Raw genomic sequence first — 23,116 nt, 5'->3', positions numbered from 1 at the left:
GACACAGGGCAGCCCGCTGAGGAAGCCGCCAGGCCATCTGTCCACAGGCTGCATGAAGTGACTCCACTTTCAGGAGCATCTGAACCCCTCCTCTTCCCTCACACCCAGGAAGAACTTTCCTGTTTCTCGCCTGGATCATAAAGTCTGAGCTTAGCTGGTACTCATGGTTGAAGCCTGCTCAACAGGGAGAAATAGCACATAGCAGGGACAGCCTTGCGGCCTGTCCAGCCCTTGGGTGGAGGGTCCTTAACTCAGGCCTGAGGCCTGTACGTGTGCAGCATTCTGTGATCATGTACATAGGAGCCCAGAGCCTAAATAAAGCAGCAGTTCTTTAAAAAATCTGGTAATTCAATGAACACTTAGGTGAGAGTCTAAAGCCCTTATCTCTATAGCACCAGCTGGCTCCCCATCTCCTAATGTTGGACAGACACAGAGTGTCCACTGATGTGCTGGCTCTGGGCCAAGGTTGGAGCCTGCTGGTCCCCACCTCCCCAGCAATGGCCTTCCTTTCAGCTCCTCATTCAACACTCAACGGCATTCAAGGTTGGGCCTAGATCTCCGCTCTTTCTACTGTAGTCTCTTAACTACCCTGGAGAAGAATTCTGTCTCTTTGGTACCCCAATGTAGCGCTAATTATCTGTCTGATTCATACATCAATTAATCACCCAAGGCCTTAAGACATCGCCAGTGCTGGCTCTAACTGCCCTGTGACTCTCCGTATCTACCTTCTTATCCTGGACTAATTTTCCAGCTTGATCCAGGTTTGAGAGCAGAGGCTCTATGTGACAAATCTGTGTGTCTGCCTGGTGTCAGGAGGATTTCAATGAACTCAATAGTCTGAGTCAGGGAAATGGGAAGCTGACAGGCAGGAGGTGGGTGGGAGCAGGTGAAGGTGCAACAACTCCAGATAGTCCTGTGGATACAGCCCAAGCCCTGTAGGGGGCTCAGAAAGCCCTTTATGAACTAGTCATCGAACATCTTGGCAGCCACGTCTCCCCTCTGTAAGTTCTTGAAGCTGCAGCCATGCCAGCCACAGGCTGTATCTCCATTTGCAAGCCATCCTTTCCCTCTTCTCTACATGGCACCCACCTCTGAGTTAACTTCAGGACCCAACTCAGGTGTCAGCTCAGCACCTACGAAACCACTGGTGGGTCCCCAGAACCACTAGCTAGTCCTCTCCTCCAGGTCTGAGCTTGGGCTGCTGCCTAGACAGCCCCTTCCCTCCTGGCCTGCTCGTCTTTTAAGACTTAGGCCAAGCTCCAGTTCCTTGGAAGCCTTTCCTGCCTCCTTTTCCCCTGGAACCTGAGTGAGCAAAACATCTCTGTGGAGGTCCCCACAGCACAAAGTAAAGCCCAAGACATATCAGACCTGAGTCCACATCCACTGGGGCCTGGGTCTCATCTATGTCAATCTCTGGACGCCCAGTGTAGAAGCTGGCACGGGAGGGGACAAAATGACTGCAGAGTGGGCAAAACTCCTAAAGGACTGTTACCCCAAGTTATCTCATCTTTGTGGTTGGCCTTCTGGGCTGTCCAGATCCACCTCAGGACTGGAGCCCTGTACCTCTCACATCACAGAGACATGGAGACCGAGGCACTCTGCTCCATCACCCCGGGGCAGATGGCCAGCTTGTCAAACGACAGTTGTCCAGGGCGACAGCAGCTTCTCACTGTGTGACAAGGGCAACTGGGAGAAAGGACAACAAGGCCCTGGGGGCCTGAGGCCCAGGAGGAGACCCTGCTAAGGGGCAGAGGGCCCTGGGATGGGATGGGGATGAACAAGAGTGACGCTTCTTCCTGGCTTGTGGTACCCACTGTGTCCAACTGAGCAAGCAGAGGCAGCGGCAGGACAGCCCGTGTGACAGGTACTCGCTGCTTTCTCTTGTAAAGTGCCGCCGTGCCCAACTGCCTGCTTGTAAAGGGGAGCGCAACGGGGGTTTACAGCATTCCTGTTGCTCTGAGCTCTGAGTTACGATTCCAAGGCACCAGTGGCCGGGAGCAGGCAGCTTGGAGGGAGGAGGGAGGAGGGAGGGAAGCACTAGGGCCAGGGCCCCAACACAGTACTGAGCTGGACCGCTATCCTGCTGGCCTGGGCTTCCTGACCAGCAAGGACTCCATAAACGGTAAACTTCCCAGAACTGCAGGCGACCCAGAGACTCACAACCTCCCCCACCACCCTCAGGGCCAGATACATGGTCTCTGCATCGCCTGTTTTCAAATCCAGGAAGGCACGTGTTCTGATGGTCTCAAAATCCTATTTTGTTTATTTATTTAAAGACAGGGTCTGGCTCTGTCACCTAGGCTGGAGTGCTGTGGCACGGTCTCAGTTCACTGCAACCTCCACCTCCTGGGCTCAAGCAATCCTCCTGCCTCAGCCTCCCAAATAGCTGAGACTACAGGCACACGCCACCACGCCCAGCTAATTTTTGTATTTTTAGTAGAGACGGGGTTTCACCATGTTGCCTAGATTGGCCTCAAACTCTTGAGCTCAAGCTATGCACCCTCCTCGGCCTCCCAAAGTGCTAGGATTACAGGTGTGAGCTGACCCGCCTGTCCTCGAAATCCTATTTTGAATGCTTATTTTTCAGGGACAAACAGGAAATCCAACAGTAAAATGATTAATATGTTTGCAGCCATTAAACTGACTTCAAAGGCAAGGATGAGATGGAAGCAGAGGAAAGGCCCATTTTTCATCCAGTTTCAACCAGCTCTTCCCAAGAGCCAAGCTCTGTGCTAGGCTCTGGGGAACCCACTGTGAGTCACTCAGGCCCTGCCCAGGCTGCTGGAGGAACTCAAGAGAAAGGCAGAACAAGAGGGAGGAAGTCCCTGCGGGATCACAGAGACCTGGGGAGCCCCTCAGTGAAGAGGACAGTGAGTGTTTACACAGGAAAGCAAGTGGGTGCTGGGGTGCTGCCGGATCCTGGGAACCCTCTAGGGTGTGGGATTTGAGGAAGGCCTGGAAAGTCTGGGCTCAGATCTGTGGAACCCAGTGGAGATCTCTGAGCAGGAAAGTAACATGATCCAGCCAGGCCTGGGAAACTCATCAGGGGACAGTGAGGAGGGATCTGGGAAGGGCTGAGACCAGCAGGCGAGCTGATCTCACTCTGTTCTCAAACCTCCTAGCTTCTCTCCTCCCTGCAGTAGAGTAGTAGGTCTCTCTACTGCAAGGGGTGAAGAAAGCCTGCTGCAGACTCGGGGTGACCAGGAGCTCAAATGGCTGCTCCACTTTATTCAGGTGATGCACATGCAAAATGACAGCTGTTTAAAATACACTGAAAAAAATTATTTAAAGGTATATATGCTACAATTAGGCCCAATTCGGAAGTAGGCTTCTGTGGAAAGATATCCCCTAGGGAGGCTAGTGTGACTTTAGCTCACAAACAGGTTTCCGGACTGCAGAGTGGAAGCTGCTGACACCAAGCGCCACATACTGAGTGGAGGTCTGATGGAGACTGGGGACAAACAAAGGCAGCCGAGGCAGCAGCCCAACCACCAGCAGCAGGTGGGAGGCTTCTGTGTTCTGGGAGATTGTGTCCCTGTGTGCATCCAGCATGTCTTTGTGTGACTGCCGCCACTACCAGGACAGGTTAGCACTAAAGTCACCTTAGGATCTGGCTGAAGCCTTGACTTCAGAGATGGAGAAACTGAGGCAATGCCTTGTCCAAGCTCAAACCGGGTGTCGGAGGAGCTGCAATTCACTCCTGCAGCCTCCAGCTTATGACTCTCTCCACTAGTCACCCCACACCCTCTATCCCCAGCCCTGTTCTATTTGGCCATTCAGAGATTTACAAGATTCTGGTATGAATCACAGCTTTGTGAAGGCTGACAAGAAGAGCCACGAGGCTGGGGCACCACACCTGAGTGGGTGGTTTCCATTCCTTTCCATAGGCCCAGGGCTGGGTCCTCAGGACTTGCACAGGTAGCTTCAAGGAGACAACAGAATGGATGTCCATCCCTCCCGCAGGCAGTGGAGAGAGAAAAGAGAGGGAGGGAGAAGTCAGAGAGAATTGTTGCTTCTGGCAGACCAGGCCAGGCCAGACCACAGCTCGAACAACCGAAGGAGACCCCAGGCCTAAGCTCTTTGCTAAAGCAGGGACTCTAACCGTGGGACCATCTGTCCCAGAGCCATGGAGCCATGTATTACAGTGCAAGTTCTCGGGCTTCAGTGAGGGCCTCTACAGGATGGGGCCTAGGAATCTGCATTTTCACCACTGCCCACGACCTTGCCCTTGTTTCCCCATGTTGACCATGGTACCAACTGACCCTGGAAGGCCCTGCACGCATGGATCTTCAGGGCAGCCTGCCCTTCTGCATTTTCACCACTGCCCACGACCTTGCCCTTGTTTCCCCATGTTGACCATGGTACCAACTGACCCTGGAAGGCCCTGCACGCATGGATCTTCAGGGCAGCCTGCCCTTCACCTTGACACAATGTTGTGAGCAGAGCCAGGGGGCAGGGGCGTTCTACTGAGCCTCCCATCCTCTGCACTGTGTGCTGATTCCCCGGTGGCGCTGTTCTGAGGCCGGGTGGGCTGATTCTGTCTGCAACGCTGGGCTAACCTGTACAGTCCATTGGGGAATGTAGTGTGATTTGGCCTCCAAAGTCTTTGGGGGCTGCCCCTCAATTCAGTCCTATAAAGTGCATGGCATTTGGCCCTCAGAAGCCCCTCAAGGCTGAGGGGCTTTACTTGCCACATAGGAGCCCCAGAGTGAGTTGGGGTTGAGGGATCTCACAAAATGAACCAAAATACTGCCCTGCAGCTGCCAAAGCCTGGCTTTTAGTCAGGGTGCTGGCAGGGTGCTTTAGTCCTGGTTTCCTATGTGACTTCGGGAAAGTCCCTTAGCCTCTCTGAGACCTCATCTCACCATCTATACAATGGAGATAGCACCACGTGTCCTGCCTGCCTCACCAGGGTGGTGTGAGAATCAAATCAGCAGGGATGTGCTTGGTCTGTAAACGCATGGGGCACCGTTATATGGCTTTTTGCTCTTCCTTTTTTCTTTATTTTAAGCATCAGGGAAAAGTTTATTCTTTTTTTCAGTTTCAGAGATCAAGTCAACTCAGAGGTAAATGGACATTCTTTTTCAGCAGCAGGCAAGAAAGCACTTGCATGGCTGATACCTGGCTTGCCCCTTTCTCCTCTGAAAGGCAGGGGTCCTTAGGTAGGCAACTCTGAATGGCTCTTTGGTAATCCTGAAATCTCAAGTGAGCCTATGTGTTTACATCAGTACTTACAAAGGGAGACGGAACCACCCTTGTCAGGAGAGGAGATAATCGTCAAGCACACCTTCCTGGCAAAGGCACCATTGTGTAATTAAAGACGATAATTACAGCTCCATGGCTAGTGTCAAACCCAGGGCTCTTTCCAGACACAATTATGCCTTTCCTCACCCTGAATGGGAAGACATGCAAGGCTCTTTGTGGGCTGGGGGAGAGCCTGGCCAGTTCTGTCCTTCAGCCAAGGATGGCTTCTCCAGGCCAAGCCCTTTGGACGCTGTGACCTGGAAGCCATGTCCAGGTGGGTTGGGTTGTATACTCTCCAAGTTAGGTCTTCTGCAGTCCTGCCTCGCTGCATGGTGAGACCAGGTGCCAGGGACACTGAGGCACAAGCAGCCTCTTAGAGTGGGAGGAGACTGGCTGGCCACAGAGGGTTAGGGTTAGTTCCCTTGGAGGCCACATCCTTGCTGGCAGAAAGGCTCTCTCCCAGCGTCTACCATGGAGTTAGAACAATGACTTGAGCGCTTGGCAGTTCACCTACACTTACCCGCTGAGACCTCTGTAGATAACAGCCCAAAGGAGATGAACAGGAGAGAAGAGAAAAGGCCATTTGCATCCCCCAATGAGCTCCAGAGGGCACGAGTGGTGATGAGTGACTTTCATCCACCCTGATCCCACCTCACAGGACCTGGCTCTGAGCACAGACTCTTTTTAATGGAAGGGAGGGGAAGAGGACAGGGACTGATGTGATATAGCAAAGAGACCCTAGCTCAAGCCCTGGCACTACTGCTGGCTGACCCTGGGTGGGTCGCTTTGATTCTCTGGTTTTCCAGTTTGTCTATCTTAAAAAAAGGGTAGCAAGGACTGCCTCCAGGGTTGTTCTGAGGATGACATGAGATATGAGTAGTCAGCAAAAGGAGAAATAAATATAAATGGTGATAGCAATAACCCCACACATATAACTGAAGGCCACGGTCTTGGAAGAAATTAAAGAAATGCCAACAATCTGACAATATTAATTAGAAATTTCTACAAAGCCATAGATGTCCTGAAACAAAGAAGTTTTCCTCCTAAATGCTTAAACAGAGAGGTGGAAAAGCCATCACTCCCTGCAGAGGACCTAGATGCAGAGCAAATGACCGACCTGGACAGGGTTCCTACAGGGGAAGGCAGGGCAGGAGGCCTTGCTTTGCAAGAGCACTACCGAACCACGTGAACCACATAAGAAGGCATCCTAGTGACTGGAAGGGGCCCTGGGCTAGGACTTCAGATCAGGCCACCATTCAGGGGACAGTTGTGAGAACCCTCCTCCCACACCCTCCTCACCCTAGCCCCACTACTATCTGTCTAGTCCCCCATCCTAGCTTAGCTCTAAAATTCTCATTCTGTGAAGATTTCCAGAGATGGGAAAGGTTCTAATGCTCGAGTTCAAGCTTTTCCAACAGCATCACATACAGTTCAGTTAAAAAGTGAGCTAAAACCAGACTGTGAATTTTAACTGCAGTACTAGATCCTGCAGACTCCAGGACCCCGCATCAAGTTCCCTGGGGTGGAGACCGTGAGTTTTAAGATCCACCCTGTCTCACCCTAAGAAATCACACATTTCTGCAAATTTGGGAGCCAGGCCCAGGGCATAGGGCTGGGGCCCAAATGGCAGCCAGAAACTTTTTATTAGTATGGAGCCTTGGGAATTTACAACAAATCTTGGTCCAGATGAAAATTAGTTTCAAGTCTAGGGGTAAACAGGCTGAGGCTATTTATAAGGACCAAGCCCTTTCTCTTAATTTCTGGGTGTAAATTAGACAATAATTAAAAATATTGTCTAGTTTCCTCTGAGGATCAGCTGGAGGACAGCTCACTTTGCATGGCAGCCTGGGCTGTGCTGGGGATGAGAGTGAGACGGGGGCAGGGATGGGTGAGCCAAAGGCATAGGGACCTGCCCCAGGTGGGTGCTTTTCACAATTCTGAGTCCCCTTCAGCTAAACATGGGACCTCCTTGGGTTCTGTCCTAGGCTGGAGCCTCCACTTCCTTCCAACTCCACCCTTGAACCCTGGGGCTAGGCCATGCCACTCGCTGCACCTGCTTCCACCACCCTTCCCACCCAGTCCTAACCAACATCTACCCCTAACCAAGCAGAATGGGCCACACCCTCCCCACGGCCCCCTGTCCCACGAGGGCAGGGTTCTACACCCACACATGACAGCAGTCATAAGCCACATCCCAGTGGACAGCCCTCCAGAGGGGAGGGCCAAGGTGGGCTCCACCTCCCAGCCCCTGTGCTCATTGCAGTGCCCAGAACAGCAGGGCTTCCATGGATGCTCCACGAAGACCCTCCTGAGCTTCACCCTGAAGGGCAGGACAGGAGCATGGGGCCTGGCTGCCCCTCCTCTATCTTACACAGCTCTGACACCGTCTCAACTGTACTATGTCCCTCAGTGCCCACCGGAGCAGGCCACTCAGTGGCTCAGCACTAACCCTTCCCCCAGCAAAGACTCACTCAGCAGAAGCAGTTCTCCACAAGGTAAAGGGACACAGCACAGAAACGGAAGCAAATCCTACAAGAGGTCAAGGAAGGGAGGATGCTGTCGCCCACCGGCTGGTTCCCAATTGTGTGGGGTGGTGAGGCTGTTGCTGGGGGCCTCCTGGCTCCAGGCCTCTGCTTCCATTACTGGGGAGGGCAGGAGCTGGCCCGGGGGATCTATCTCAGGCCCATGTGCTTCCCTCAGCCCAGGGGCCATCCGGCCCATTGACTGCCTGCCCTGCTCCTGCCTGGGCTTTGGAACACAACTCCCAGGTTCCTGGAGGTGCTCCCAGGCCCCCAGCTGTTGCGGAAGCCTCTGCTCCAGTTTTCTCACTGGCAAATGGAAACAACCCAGGTGCTCCCTCCCTGGGCCTTAGGGAGGCTTAGGAGAGATGCTGTGAAGGGCATGAGGGCACAGGGATCAATAAACACCACCTGAGCAGAAAACTGAATGCCAACTGGCCTGGTTCTGCCTTGAACCACAGGCACCTGGGGAAAGCAGCAGGTCAGGGAGCCTGAAGCATGCAGAGACTTCTGGGGAAGGTGAACCTGAGCTGCCGGGGGCTGCGTGGGACTCGGAAGGGAAGGGCTGCGGTGGAGCCAAGTGAATAAAGATCTGCTGAGGAGGTGGGCGCCCCCCAGCCCACCCCCCAGGGCTGTGCTGGCAAAGGTGGGGGGACCAGGCCAGAGGTGTTCTGAATTGGGCAGCAAGAGGCTAGAGCTGAAGGCAGGCATGATGAAGGCCATTCACTTCAGGAAGTTGAGGACTCCAGAACCCAGCCTGAGGGGCAGAGGGTGGGGAAGGGGGACCCAGGGGCCAAGAGAGGCCCACTAGGGCAGCATGAAGACTTGGAAGGCCCCCGACCTGGTGAGGAGTTGCCAGAGAGGGTGGCTTCACGGAGGGCTGTGTGGCTGGGGACATGGGCACATGAGTGCCAGAGACTCGAGGCTTAGCAGATGGGAAGGAACAGGGCCACAGGCCAGCAAGTGAGAGACCAGCTGAGGTGCCAGGGACAGGATACATGCTGCCCCATTGGCCAGGGCAGAGGTGAGCCGGCCCAGCAGGCATGAGACCCAGTTCTGGGAGCTGAGAGCTTTGTGGGGGATGTTTACTCACCATGTGCACACATCACTCCACCAAAACCAGCAAGTTCTGGACGAGGGGACATTCTTCACCAGAAAGTTCCAGGCCAAAACCTCAAACACAGGGCACCGACAGTCTGAGCACAAGACACCCTGGCCCCGGCCTGTCCCGTCATCCTGCCCTCCAGGGGCTCCCAGTCTAGCAGATACATCACAGTGGACATGGTGAGGGCTGCATGTGGACAGAATGGGGTGACGGGGGCAGTAGGAGAAGAGAGGCCCAAAAGTTGAGGCTTGGGCTTGGGAGACGGCCCCTCTTTCGGTGCTTTTTTTTAAGGTGGCCAGGTACAATTACACGCCTATACCCTGAAAGGGAGGGTGAAGAGGCGGCATTTTATTTCCTTCTGCTCAGCTGCCTGTTTAGGAAAAGGACCACAGCCAGCCCTCACTAACCACAGGAACACAAACGTGCCAAGCTGGCTGAAAGGGAGAAGGCAGGACTCTCCCGGAGATGGGGAAGAGCACTGAACCTGAGGCACCGGCCACACCGCCGCCACCGAGGCAGGACTCAGACCTGCTGTTACTCAGCATCCCTCCCTTCCATAACCAGGCAGTGACCCCCGTAGGGAGAAGGGGCCAGAAGTCCTGTCAGCCACCAGGACTCAGCTTTCTCATCTGCAAAATGGAAATCATCTCACCTGCTTCCTTCCTCTCAGAGCCTTAGGGAGATTCCTGGTATCATCTATAAAAGGAACCCTTTAAACACAGACCTCTGTCATCTCTGTAAGTTTCCAGAAAGCCAGCCTGAGCCCTACTTAGAGGAGAGTACTAATTAATTAGTCAAATAATAGGGTGTGGGGAAAATCACGGAATCTCCTCCTTCAGGCTTCTGAAAGGCAGGAACTGTGGCCGGCTGTCTCCTTGGCCACTCCCTGCATACTACTCCTCTCCCCAGACCAGAAACACAGTCCAGGACTTCTCATGATGGCCCCCAGGTCCCTGGAATAGTTTGGGGCCCTCCTCTGATCTGACTCCAGCACCTTCCCTAACACATGAATGCATTCAATCTCTCCCAAGCACCTAGCTGGCTGCTCCACCTCAAAGGTGACCACATCTCAACTCTGACTCCTCCCCAGGAACCTCCCTTCCCTTCTCAGATAGGACAGGCCCCATCAGGTGACTGACTTTCCCATCCTCCCACTAACAGAGGACCCCACTGGTGGTGTCATCCCACCCTCTCCTCTCCCTTCCACACAGCAGCCCACTGGCTGGTGGGCCCTTCCACCACATCTACCCTGACCTGGCCTAGATGATTGCTATAGCCTCAGAACCATAGAACCTGTCTCCCTGCCTCTTGCTAGGCGCTGCAAGATTCCATCCCACACTCCCAGGCGGGCCTGTTTTCCTAAATGACTTCCTAATCGTGCCACACCCCTGCAGTGTGGGTTTCCACAAGGTTTCCACACCCTGCCCAGCACGCAGGGAGCTGGGCGGGTACAGGATGCAGGAGCTTTGCTGCAGATTAATCTGAGTCTCCCTGAGCCTATTTCAGGACAGGTATCTCCATCAGTTTCTGCACTTTCAGATCTTTTAATGTCTGTCTGGGATTCTGAAATGCAAGGCTGAGGCAGGCCTGCAGAGGTGAACTCCTCCATTTCACATTCCTATTCCTGTATTTCTACCTTGGGTAAAATGCACGTTTCTCTCACAGCTGCCAGGAAAGACAAGGAGTTAGGGATGTGTTCCGAGGGGCCTAAGCCCTCGCTGACAAACGCTCAGCAGGACTGCAATCTGTTTGCTGGGCCCTCACATCTATGAGGCTTAGTGCCAGCAGCACGGGGAAAACCAATGGCAACCCTCAGGGCCCGTGCTCCTCTACTGGGGCCAAGGACAGAGGAACACACCTGCCAGCCACTGGGCCACAGCTGTCCCCCTTATCCCCAGAAGTCAGCACTGAGACCGTCCTTCCTACTGAAGGTGGCCCTGGTCCTGGGGACAAGTCTCCACTCAGCTCCTGACTTTGAGAAAGCCCCTGAATTCCAGCCCTTGATAACCTGGAGCCACAGCATCTAGTAAATGAGTTTTGGAGAATCATGGGTAGGCAACTGCCACCTTGGTCCCTCAATCAACTGTTAACTCCGTGAGAACAATTTTGTTTTGTTCATGCATAGACCCGGGAGCATAGAACGGTGCCAGCACATGGCAGGTGCTCACAAATAGCCACCCAGCCAATGAATGAATGTACTGCATTTTTCCCTGACCCCAGGCCCTGTGACTTCAAGCTAGCAAGTCTCAGCAGAATGGGAGAGGCTGTTTATAGTGAGTATTTGTTTGTTTCCTTTTCTTTCTTCTCCATACAGACTTGCATTCCTATACTCATTCATTCAATCGGTGAATATTTACTGGGCCCAGAAGAGAAATGAAGATGGGTGAGGACCAGTCCCTTCCTTCACGGAGCTCTCGGCCCAGAGAGGGAAGGAGAAGAGGCAGAATCAGCTCTCCCTATGTAGTCCGCCAGCTGCGGAGACAGAACTGGTCAGAACGCGCACCCAACTCCCACCCTGACGCCAAGGCAGACTCCCTGCCCATCTAGCAAGTGGCTAAACTCAGACTTTCCAGATCTGGCATTCTTTGGAGGAGGATAGGAGGTCCCTGGGCTCCTGAGGGGCACCTAGCACTCTGTGGACCAGCCCGGGTCCCTGGAGTGAATTAATGCACTCATTCATTCAACCAGTGTTTACTGACAACCTATTTTGTACCAGGTACTTCAGGTTCCAACAGGGAACAAAACCTATATCTCTGCCCTTGTGAAGGCCACATCTCAGCGGTGAGACAGACAACAAACAAGGAAAATGTAAAAAACAGTATGTAATATGCTAAATAATGACAAGTGTTAAGGAACAACATCAGAGAGGTGGGGGAGGGGTGGAAATGTAAGATAAGTGGCCAGAAGGCCTCCCCGAGGTCATTTTGAGTCAGGACCTCAAGCGTGGCTTTGCTGGGATGCTGCCCTCTTTGTGTAGCACACTTTGGTCCCGGAGGCTGTACCGCTCCTTCTTCTGTGTTCTCCAAAACCAGATTTCTCTCTCCAGTGTAATTTTTCTTAGTTTGTTGTATACTACAGACATCGAGTGTTCTCTGGGCCCCTGTCCACCTTCCCCATGTGACAGGAGCACCTGGAGGGCAAGGACCCTCAGCCCACAGCGGGGGTGCTATCAATGACTGTCTGCTCTCCTTGGCCTGTTCCAGGCCTGCTGCAACTTTCCTGAAAACCTGAACGTGCTCAGTGTCAGGGGTCAAAGACAAGAGGGGAGCAGGGGTGAGAGAATAGGAAGCGGCTCCTAGAGTGGGCCCGCTGGTCGCCATGGAAACCCAGGCTTCCCACTTCTCTCCCCACCCACAGCTCTGCGGGTGAGCACCACTGGGCTGGGTGTGTGAGCCCTGCTGTTTCTGAAGAATAGGAAAGTCATCAGGTGACTAATACAAAATCTATTTACACTTGATGACCTCCTTCCTGTCCGGTAGGTAAGTCATTCTGGGAAATGACCGACCAGCCAGGGAACTCTGCACAGTCTATGACCAAGCCTGCTATCTGCCAGGCAGGAGGATGTGACAACAGATTTCACAACATTTCAAAATAAGGCCCAGGAGCTCCAGGATGGAAGTCAGCAGACTCGCCCTGTGGCTTGCTGCTGTGTAAACTTGGCTAGTGCACAACCCTCTCTGGGCCTCGGGCAGGAAGCCTATATGGGGCCAGAAGCACTGCTCCTCAAGGACAGTTCCATCCTGCCATCATCCAGCTGGGGGAGAGCTGTGACCAACCAGGACAGGCTGAAGCCTGTGGTGACTTGGTGGGGAGGGCAGGTCAGGGAGGAGCTTGAGGCCTGCAGAGGGTGAGAGGCACCAGGACAGAAGAAAGTGAGGGGGCTCAGGGTACAGGCTTTGGGGAGCAGAGCTGTGCAGGGAGGCAAGTGTGTGGACATCCTGGGAGCAGAGTCCACGGCACTGCAGAACTGGGGCTGGGAACTCAGGACCCAGACAGAAGGCCCTTTGCTTTCCCAGCTGTCAGGGGAACAGTGCTGCCTGGAACCAGGGGTCAGAGCTGACGGCAAATACGAGAGGAAGACTGAAGTCTCAGGCAGGGTGGCCAGAGACAGCTTCTCTGACACCCAAGCAAGACTCACAGACTCCTTTTTCTGAGAAGCATTTGCCGGTCTCCGGGAGAGTTCATCCCAGAATGAGAGAACAGGAGCCCTAGGAAGGGCCTCTAGAGCTGGCTGTCCAGAATGGTGTCCTGTCTATCCTGAGAGCACAGACAGCAGCATGCATGCTTTTGGGAGGGGCTGAGGCTGATGCCACATGGAGGCGGCTGGGGGTGGGGCAAGACCCTCAGGACTGTTAGAACCAGGCCTGACAAGGGCAGCTGGAGAAGCCCAGTGTGACCGCAGATGCGGGTAACCAAAGGGTTTATGAAGTCATTCCAGACCCATGACCTGTAAGAATCCTCTTGACACCCAGTGAAGGAGGCAGAATCTGATTTTAGAGATGAGGGAACTGAAGCCCAGAGAAGAGAAGCAACCTGCCCAAGGGCAGAGCCAGGGGCAGAGCCAAGGCTAGAACCTGTACTTCCTGCCTCCTTTCTCCTGAAACACAGAGGCCACAATTGGAACATCGTCTTTAACATGATAAACCCCATGACTCTCCCAGAGAGCATGTTGCCACTAGAAGAGGCCACGCCAGAGGATGAGAAAATACAAAAGAACATCCCCTCTTGCCTTTAAAATCAGTGACTGGCTTCATCTGGACCGTGCCTACTAGCACACAGTTAAAAAGGGCAGAAGGCCAGTTGTAAGCAAGGAAAACAGCCATGTCAAAGCAGGGGGGCTCTGTGTGAAATGACTTTAATTTCCTCTTATTAGGCTATAAAGTTGATTTAATAAAACATGCTAAGAACTTTTTAATGTGTAATTGCTTACATATTAAAAATTGTGTGAAAATGCTTTCAATTAATGCTTAAAGATTCATCCTGTGAGATGACACTTTGAACAGTTTTATAAAGGATGCCAGAGGAAGGGTTAGTCACATCTAAAAAGGCGGCCTAAGTAACTAAATTTTCCAATTATTCCTCAGACTCTCTGGAGAACACAGGACAGATGTGAGAGTATTTTAGTTGCAAGCAAGGGCTCCAGAAGGTGCTTCTTGGTTCTGTTTTTGCTGCTTATTTAATCTGAGGCTCAGTATTCTCCTCTGTAAAATGGGGATGATGAACATCCCTATACCTCATAGGTGAGGATTGAGTGAGCTAATCCATGGAAAGTACTTGGAGCAGTGCCTGGCACACAGGGAAGCCCTTTGCAAAAGCTAGTGACTGTCATCCATGCCACCATAACTCCTTGGGTACCTCTGAGAATTCCTAGGGCTGAAGGCCAGTGAAGAGACGATCTCAGGCACAAAAACACGCTGTGCATTTAGGTTAACTTGGGCTTCCAGATCCCAGTCAGTCTCTACATGCTCTTGCCCCATGAGATTTTCCTATTATTATCCTATCAAAAGCCTCATCTCCAGCCACTCCTCTCTAGCAACAAGGGCCCACCTCTATGCTTTTCTCAAGCTCTTCCCTCGGCCTGGGATGCCTGACTTAGTTCTCATCACCGCCACCTCCCACAACCCACTCTACTTGGATCACCCAAATTGGAAGCCCTTGTTCCCTCCTCTGAACCCCTGGAGAGCCACATGCTCATCTGAGTGCCCCCGCCACTGGCCACTCCAGGTCCATGCCTATCTGCTTTGTGGATGTTCCTGGAGGGCAGTGGTGGTATCTGCCCAGGTTATTCAGTCCAGTCTCCAACACAGCCCGGCCTGGAGCCCCTGTGATGACCGAGTGCACTGCAGAGGGCCCAGGGACCACCTGCTCCCTGGGCACCTTGCACTGGCAAGGGTGTAACCTACTTCCAGGTGGGTAGGTGATCCTACAGGGAATAACCAGAGAATTCAACAGCACAGCATACCACAGGAAGGACAAACTGGCCCTCTGTCCTCCAATAACAACAATCTTATGCACATGTGCAAAGTCTGTTTTCCACATGGGCATCAGGATCACAGGCCCTATTTTACCATGACACCACGGCCCTCAGTGGGCTAGGCACCCTGACCCATCCAGGCACCCAAGTCGGCCTGATCAGTGTCCAGCGCCCTTCCTGCTGCATCAGCAGGATTTCATGCATCTGGGGACTGTAAGCCTGGGATCAAGACCTGGGGAAGAGGGAAAGAAGGGGCTGTGAAGCTGCCTGATCACTGCCTCAACAGGAGGCTTGGCCTGGGGATTCCAAATACAGAGATGATGGGGCATAAAGGAAACCCAGAAATGCTCTGGTACTTTCTCTTTAAATTATACACAAGGAAACTGAGGCCCAGATGGGCAGCAGGGCATAGAAAAGGCCAAGACCAGAATTTGATCTTGAGAGACGAGTCAAGAAAGATGAAAAGGGGAAATAGGACTGAACAATTAGCCAGGCCAGCACTGAGTAAGGAAGCTGCCAGCCCTACCCAGATCCCTCCTAGTCAGTTGGTCTCTTTGTGGGGCTGGTCCTGGGTGACTAGTGAGTCACACTGCTTGAAAGGCAGTGAATCATGGCATCCTGGGAGCTCAGGGTTAATGCAGACCTCAGAAGTCGCTTGAGCCAGCCACCTATCTGAGACTCAACTCCCTTTCATGTCACTGCCCAATGCTGGCTGTCTTGCCTCTGCTCTGATACCTCTGGGGATAGGCAGTTCACTGGTTTACAAGACAGCTTCACATTTAATCAGTGGGTTTTTAAAAAAATCTCTAAAGGATTATAACTTTTTTGAGCCTCAGTTTCCCTATCTATAAAAAAGAAAGCTTGGACCAGGTCACTAGTTCTCCAACTAGGTTCCATAGAGCTGCAGGGTTTAAGGAGACACCCCCAGAGATGCTGCTGGGGTGAGAGAGGCGATGGGGATGGCAAGTGAGGCCCAGACAATTGGGCTCGGAGGTTTGTGAAGGGCTGAGCATCCATCTTGGAAGCAGAACATACTTCCTGCAGGTGATACAAACTGGAGCCTGTGGAGAGGATAAGCTGAGGCATTCAGAGGGCAGTGGTGAGAGGAGCCCCTGGGAGAAACAGGCACACTTCCTTATGCCTTCCATCCTAGCTGTAGTCCACAGGGCTGGGCCAATCTCCCCACCACCTGCTGCATGGAGCCAAGGGACACAGAGGACAAAGCCTCGTCAGTGAATCACTGCCCAAGACGGCTATGCTGGGGAATCTGAAAACCAAACTGCAGTGCACCAAGGCTGGAGAGGCCCTGGAAAGAATGCTCCACATGATGGTTCAAACAGGCTAGGAAGTCAGCCCCACAACTGACTTACCAGCTGGGATATCTTGGGCTAGTTTTTAACCTCTCTGTGCCTTGGTTTCTCCATTAGTGAAGTGGGGCAGCCTATACTCCAAAGGGTAATGGTGAGGACCCAGTTAAGAACTGACATCAAGTTCTGTAAGCAAGTACTAGAGAGCTTACCAGCTGCCTCCCCGTTGTTGTTATCACTGGCCCATCATTCCATACATAAGTAAATATGGGGGCACACAACGTGCTGCCCATCATCACACAGCCAGTTAGCAGCCCAAAGTGGCTAGAAGCACTAATGACTGCCTGCTCTTAGGCTACTGCTTTGCAGGGGAAAACCGAGGTCCCTGGGCCATTCAGGTGGCAAGTGACCGTCCCAGATCTGCTTGACTCCAGCCCAGGCTCCTCCTGCACAGGTACGCCACCTGCGGCATACGGAGGGCACAGCCTTCTTGTCAGCGTTATGCTTACTTATTCAAGATGATGCCTTGTAACTACAAGTTACACGCTCACATACACATAAAATGTAGTATCATCCAAAAAGGATCACTCTAAAAGGTTAAACTTTTTCCATGCCACTCCCACTCCACTGCCATCACCAGCACCTCTCTCTCTTCCCCCACCATCTCCCCTTCGAAGAGCTTCACGTCAGCTCTGCGAGCCTCCTGGAACGTGTACGCACTGATGGCTCATCCTAGCCCACATTCAGCCCTGCCATCAATCACTGGGGTGACGCCACAAAGAATTACACACAAATAATTTTGAGTCAAAGGGAGCTTCAGCAAGGATCGTTACAACCAGAAAACACCCCTTTTAATAACCTATATTCTTAAAAACAAGAATTGTGGGTAAACTAGGGCATAGCTGCCAAGCTAGAATGCAAACACAGAGCAGCATATGCTAGAATGCTTCTTTGGAGACAGAATGCATGAGGTCTTTAAGAGGTTCTAAATCAAACTGCCTCAATCAAATTGCCCTGCCTTGGACCTAACCCCATGGGGTGTACCCTCATTAAAAAGGCAAGGTCGGTGCAGTGGCTCGTGCCTGCAATCCCAGCACTTTAGGAGGCCATGGGGGAGGATTGCTTCAGTCCAGACCAGCCTAGATGACACAGTGAGACCCCGTCTCTACTAAAACTACAAGAAAATTAGCCTGGCACGGTGGCACGTGCCTATGGTCTCAACTACTCAGGAGGCTGAGGCAGGAGGACTGCTTGAGCCTGGGAGGCAAAGGTTGCAGTGAGCCAAGATTATGCCACTGTACTCCAGCCTGGGCAACAGAGGAAGACCCTGTCTCAAAAAAAGCTGAAGTTTCTCAGGTCATTTCTAGCCAGATGAACAACTACTCACCTTTGAGGTCTTCAGCAGCACCCAGTAGGGGACTCCGGCTCCATTCCTAAGGCACCAGGCAGGAGCAAACCCTCCATGAGACTGGGGCTACCAGCAGATGCCCTCTCCCATCCCCCTTCCATTCCCGAGTGTGGACTCCTATAGCAACATCCTGCCTGTGGCTGCATGGGACCTCAGCCCCTGTCCCATGTTCTGCACTCAGGGCAAGCCACGTACTTCTAGCGGTGCGACTCCAGGAAAGGAGCCAAACCTCTCAGTTTCCCTCGGCCTTATGATGAAGAAACATAATGAGGCTTAATGAGGGTATACGTCAAAGTGCCCAGCATGGAGTCTGGTCCCTGGCAGGGGCTCCTGCCATTTCCTCATGTCTAGGCGCCCCAGCATCTGATGCAAACACTACACTTCCTTCAGTACCCCACCCCAAAGTTGGCAAAGTGCAGGCCATACTTTGTACTCTGCCATCAATTCACTGTGCGTCCTCAAGCAAGTCTCTGTCCACCCCCCCAACCTCAGTTTCCCCATCTGTAAAATGAGGCTGTTAGGTTTAGATGACCTCAATGATCCCTCCCCCACCCTGACATTTTGAACATGACCCAAAGTCGCTCCTGTAACCACTGCTCCTTTAAACCGGAGCCAACGCCTGCTGAATGCAAGACTGACAGAGCTGCAGGGAGGTTCAGGCCACAGGCCACAGCCCAAGGGCTGGAGCTGGTCCTGGGGCTTCCACAGAGCTGGTGTCTCACCAAGCCTCATGGAGGTGAGGGCATGCGCTGGCTGTGGTTGTCGCAGGGCCCAGGCACGCATCACATCTGTGGTGAGGACTCCCCCAGCCAGCCTGCTTCCCTGAGCTACTGGAGGACAGCAGGCTGCCTTCCCTCAGGACTCCAGATCCAAACACAAGCTCAGCTCTTGGCCTCTTGTTGCCCACTGAGGCTGCTTTGCCAGAGGAGATTAGAAAGATGGGAGTGAGCGTGAGAGGGACCCTCCAGAAGTCTGGACCTAAGTCCCTCTGGTCCACTGCTCTCTGCCCTGGCCCTCACAAAGTGCTAAGTGTTCTGGAGGCCACACTGGTGGTCAGAGAATCTCCTTCCATGAACAGGAGGAGCAGGAGGCAGAGAACAGCAAAGGCAGAGCCCACAAGGTGCACCCAGATCCTTCAACGATCAACCTGCATGGGCTACACAGCCCTATAAGCTGACGCTGGACATGGACCCGGCACACGCTAAGTGCTCAGTAAACGCCGCTTCTTCTCCCTTCTTTCTCCTAATTCAAGAAGGAATCGGGAGAAGGTGCTCAAAGACAGGAATGCAAAAAACCAAACAAAAACCAGACAAACAATAAGAGGGCCACAGAAAGAGGTATCTGTATCCCAAGTGTCTGGATATACAGGGTACTAATTCGATAGGCCTCCAAAGCCAGGGCAGCCCCAAACTTGCTCCCAGCCACTCTCCTGTACCCTGCAGCACAATGTGCTGATGTGCCCCTGCTCATGGCCCTGCCTGTGTGGGGTCACAGGGGCAGCCTACACAGCTGCTCTTCAGTGTCTGGCCTGCCCTCTTGAACCAGGAGAAGCCACAACAGGGGTTTCCCTTTTGCTTGTGACCTTCCCCCAATCCTGCCTACAAGATGACTGATGTCTGATAACCCTTCACTTCTTAAAGATGCTCCAAGTGTTGTATTATCCTGGCTAAAATAGGCCCCCAGGATGCTGCATACCCAGCCACATTCTTCTTCACTCCACACAATTGCTTTGACAAGGTTTTGTCATCAAGGGCCAACAGGAAAACAGCCACTGGGGGAATGTCTCCATGCTTCCTGTAACCCTGTCATGTAGACCAGGGTTATTTATGCTGCTTCCAGCTCCAAAACAAAGATTTCTCGGTATGCGGCCAGAAATAATTTTGTCTTTACTAGTAATCTGGCCAGCTCTCTTCTACTAAGCAATGAAAGCCAGGGGACCCAGCCTGCTTCCATTTTTGCCCTGCCTACTAGGAAGCTCTAAGTAAAGTTTTATGTCTCAAATGCTATCTTTCTTCACTCAGAAATTTCTGATAGAACTACTTTTTCTCCCTCCTCTCTCCACTTACTTCTTGGCCCCTACCTTTGGTTAACTGTAGGTGATAACCTTGTATTTGGACTATCATGGTGCCCTGCCAGTTTTTTTCCTAATACAGGTGAAACATAAGCAGGTAAACTGTGGGGAAGATTTAATACAGCATTGCTCCCACCTACCAACTTGAAAGCACACACCATGCCCCCACTGAGGCTGGTTGGGGACCACCCAGCAGTGCCCTCACTCCCTTTCTACCCCCACAACCCCAGCTGTGAGCCCCTGTGCTTCAGCTCCACTTACCTGTCATGATCCTCTGTGCCTCATAGGGCTCCATGTAGCCAGCACTCTCCCCCTTTCCTGCTTTGCTCTTGAGATCATTCTTGGCATCAAAGGGATCTGAGTAGTCATCGGCTATGATCACCTGCAGGGAGGAAGATGGCAGGTGTGAGTCCACCTTTGGCTTTTTTGTTTCACATCTCTTCACAGCTACGCTTTGGGCCTCAGCTAGATGAGCAAGGAGCGGCAGGGGAGGCAGGAACCAAAGCCGGCGCCTGGACTCAGAGAGCTCCACATCTCACAGGGGTAATGAATGGGACCCACACTGGCAGGGCTCCACTGTGAGGAAGAGCCCTCTGAGCTCGTGCATGCCTGGCTGGCTCCAGGTACAGTGAGGTGAGAACAGAAGGGCATCTGGTGGAGGTAACAACGCACACTAAGCATGGAGGCGAGAACCTGGAGGGCATCCTCAGGAAATGTGAGTTGCTCGGTTTAATGGAATGGAAGTGGAGGAAAAGTTGGAAACAAGATCACAGAAAGCCTAGAAATGCTGACATGCCCCTGGTGCTGGCTGAGGCACAGAAGAGTTTGTCTAGAGATAATTAGCTCAGCGTTCCATTTCCCCAGACCTGGAACACAACCACGCCTTGGGTCATCAGACAACAATTTGGTGAGATCAACACACTACAAAGATCACTGTGGCCCCAGACAGGCCAAATAAAAACACAAAAGCAGCTCAAGGATCAACAGACAGCCAGGGCCAGTAAGGACCTGAAAGCAACGAACCCAAAGACCCCTCGACAACACATGGGTAAACTGAGGTCCAGTGTGAGCAGAGGCTTGGCCAGATCTTCCGCCTCCCAGGGCCCTGCCTGAGCTCCCCACTTGTCTGTAGTCCAGAACACAGTCCCTGCCTCTTCTCCCCAGAGAAAAATTCTCCAACTCACAGACAAAGAGTGAGGCACCTGGGGGTGGGGGGCACTCCCATGAGAACCTGAGTATCTGGTATTCTAACACTTCAGAGACCACCGTTCCACGTTTTCCCTGGAGAAGAGTAAAAATTCTCGATTGGAGGCTCCAATTAAACGTGGCAAGTGTTCCTCCCTCTTTTTACTTCCTAACCTTTAGGAGAGGCACAGAACCCACCAAATCCACGCCCCTCCTGCTTAGCCCTGCTTCATCATAAACTTGCCCTGGGACTTCCCTCTTGCCCTTTTTGGTCACATATCTGGCAAAGGCCAAGCCCTCAGCTCCTCAGCCAGTGCCACCCGGCTGCTTCTCTTGGGAGGGGGTAGGTTAGCGTTCCTCTCAACCCTTGGGGTTACATGAATTGTTATTTAAATTGTGGGTTTAATTAGAAACCACAGGAGCCTACTCTCTCTCCCAGCTCCTGGAATGTAAGGCATTTGAGGGGCCTGCAAACTCAGGGGAAGGGAAAATCCCCCTTTGTCTGCCTGGTAAATGGCAGCTTGTGGCAGCCGTCCTGGCAGGGTGAGCAAGTGACCTCCAGCTGCCAGGAATGTGATGTCCGGGAAGGGACAGCAGGCGGCAGCTCTGTCCCTGGCAAGTGGCTGGAGGCCAACGGGAGGTTTAGCACACAGCAGTCACTGCTCCCCAAACAAGAGAAGCTCATCAGTGAAGACCGAAGCCCAGAGTGCCCAGCACTGGAGCATCTATGGCTCCCGCTGCCGCTACTCCACTGCTTTCTCCGTGGCTGTGGTTCAGGCTCTGAGTCCCAGTGGGGACCCAGTAGGGGTGGCTTCCAGATGCTGACATTGTAATGGCAGCCTTTCTTGAGACTCACTGAGCTCAAATGACACCAGGCTGGGGAAAGAAGGGGTGGGAGAGAGCTAGGCCTTGCAATGTCTTTCATTTGCTATTTCTACTCTACCATTTGCAGAATACATTAGGGAGAAAATTATACATGTAAACTGCTGTCAAACAGAACAGTTCAGATGCTGGTCAGGTGCAGGGTTTTGTGTCTCAGAGTTCAAGGAGCCAGACATCCAAATGGAGAAAATGATGTTGCTGCTGTGGATGACATCTAATCTTATTTCTCTTGTCCCAGATTTCCTCACTGTCTCTCTTCAACATGAACACGCTCCATCTATTTTGCAATAAGGAAGGGAAAAAATGTCTCCCCTGGGAAACAAAATCACTTGGGGGGATTTGCTGGCAGGGTGGGAGAGGCAGTTGGGTTGCAGTCTCCATAGTAATCTAGAAATCGCCACTCCGGCTCTCAGAAGTGTTCTGTAATTTGCAAACACACAGGTTTGCAGGATATAAACCAAATCTTTGTTTGCCCTGGGACAAGAGTTCTGGAAGGCCTGTGATTCAGCAAGTGCTACCTATATTTTCTAATTAAAATGAGATCTGAGCTCAGGCTGTCATGGAGCCGGAGCTGCCTGCTCCACTTACTTCCATTTCAGTAAGAATGTACAAATCCTAAAACCAGGAAAAGCCCCTGGTCTCTGCTGACATATGGTTCCAGTTATACCTGCTGACAGTTGAAAATCCTTCCATTGAAAAAAAAAAAAAAAAGTCTAGAATTCTGTTAGTTTAAGAAGCAAATTGGAAAGTTCCTAAAATGTATATTTAATCAATTTGCTTTTGAACTTCAAAGTGAGGTTGGTGGAGGGAAAGAAATTTGAGGTTTGAGCAACCTGAAACTTGGCAAACACTACACTGAACTGTCTGATCTTTTGCAAAATGATGTCCTAGTTTTGGGAATAAAAATTCAACCAGGTGTTAGGAGAGTTGAGCAGGCAGTCAACCAGAGTGCGCTGTGAAGTACCATGGGCCCCAGCCATCAGAACTGGGCAGGGTGACCACTGTCCAAGCTGCCTGGGGCTCACCGCCAGTCCAGATGGCCAGGCAGAAGGTTTGTGTGAAGCGTGCTGCTTTTTTGAGCTAAAAGAAAGGGAATGAGTTTTCTCCAGATGTGGGATTGGAGTTCTGACGGGATTGCTTTTGCTTTGCTTTAAAACTTCCCAGTTAGTGGACGACAACTGTATATCTAATTGAACAATTCAACCAAAACGGAGCCAGCCGGGACTCCTCTGCAGGCCAGGCCACCTGGGTCCACAAGCAGCTTTCCTTTGATTTTAGTCTCAGATTGGCAGAGACCTGGCAGCCACAGAGGCAGAGCTGAGCAGTAGCAGAAAAAAAGGCTGTAGAGTGCGGCTGCTTAGCCAGTGAGCCACGTCATCTTTTGTTTGCTTGGCCTCTTGGGATGAGTGCTAAACCCCAGG

General features: G+C 52.3%; 1 protein-coding gene across 1 annotated transcript in view; it reads right to left on the bottom strand.

Annotated features, from left to right (window-relative positions):
- Positions 1–23,116, bottom strand: part of SHB (SH2 domain containing adaptor protein B) — a 153,436-nt gene that overhangs the window by 81,145 nt on the left and 49,175 nt on the right. Inside the window, exon 2 of the mRNA XM_002819599.6 lies at positions 19,890–20,010. Coding sequence (XP_002819645.4) covers positions 19,890–20,010 — 121 coding nt within the window. The remainder of the gene's footprint in view (positions 1–19,889; positions 20,011–23,116) is intronic.

Source organism: Pongo abelii, chromosome 13 (assembly GCF_028885655.2).
Source record: "Pongo abelii isolate AG06213 chromosome 13, NHGRI_mPonAbe1-v2.0_pri, whole genome shotgun sequence".
Taxonomy (NCBI): domain Eukaryota; kingdom Metazoa; phylum Chordata; class Mammalia; order Primates; family Hominidae; genus Pongo; species Pongo abelii.
This window is presented reverse-complemented; position numbering and strand designations above follow the sequence as displayed.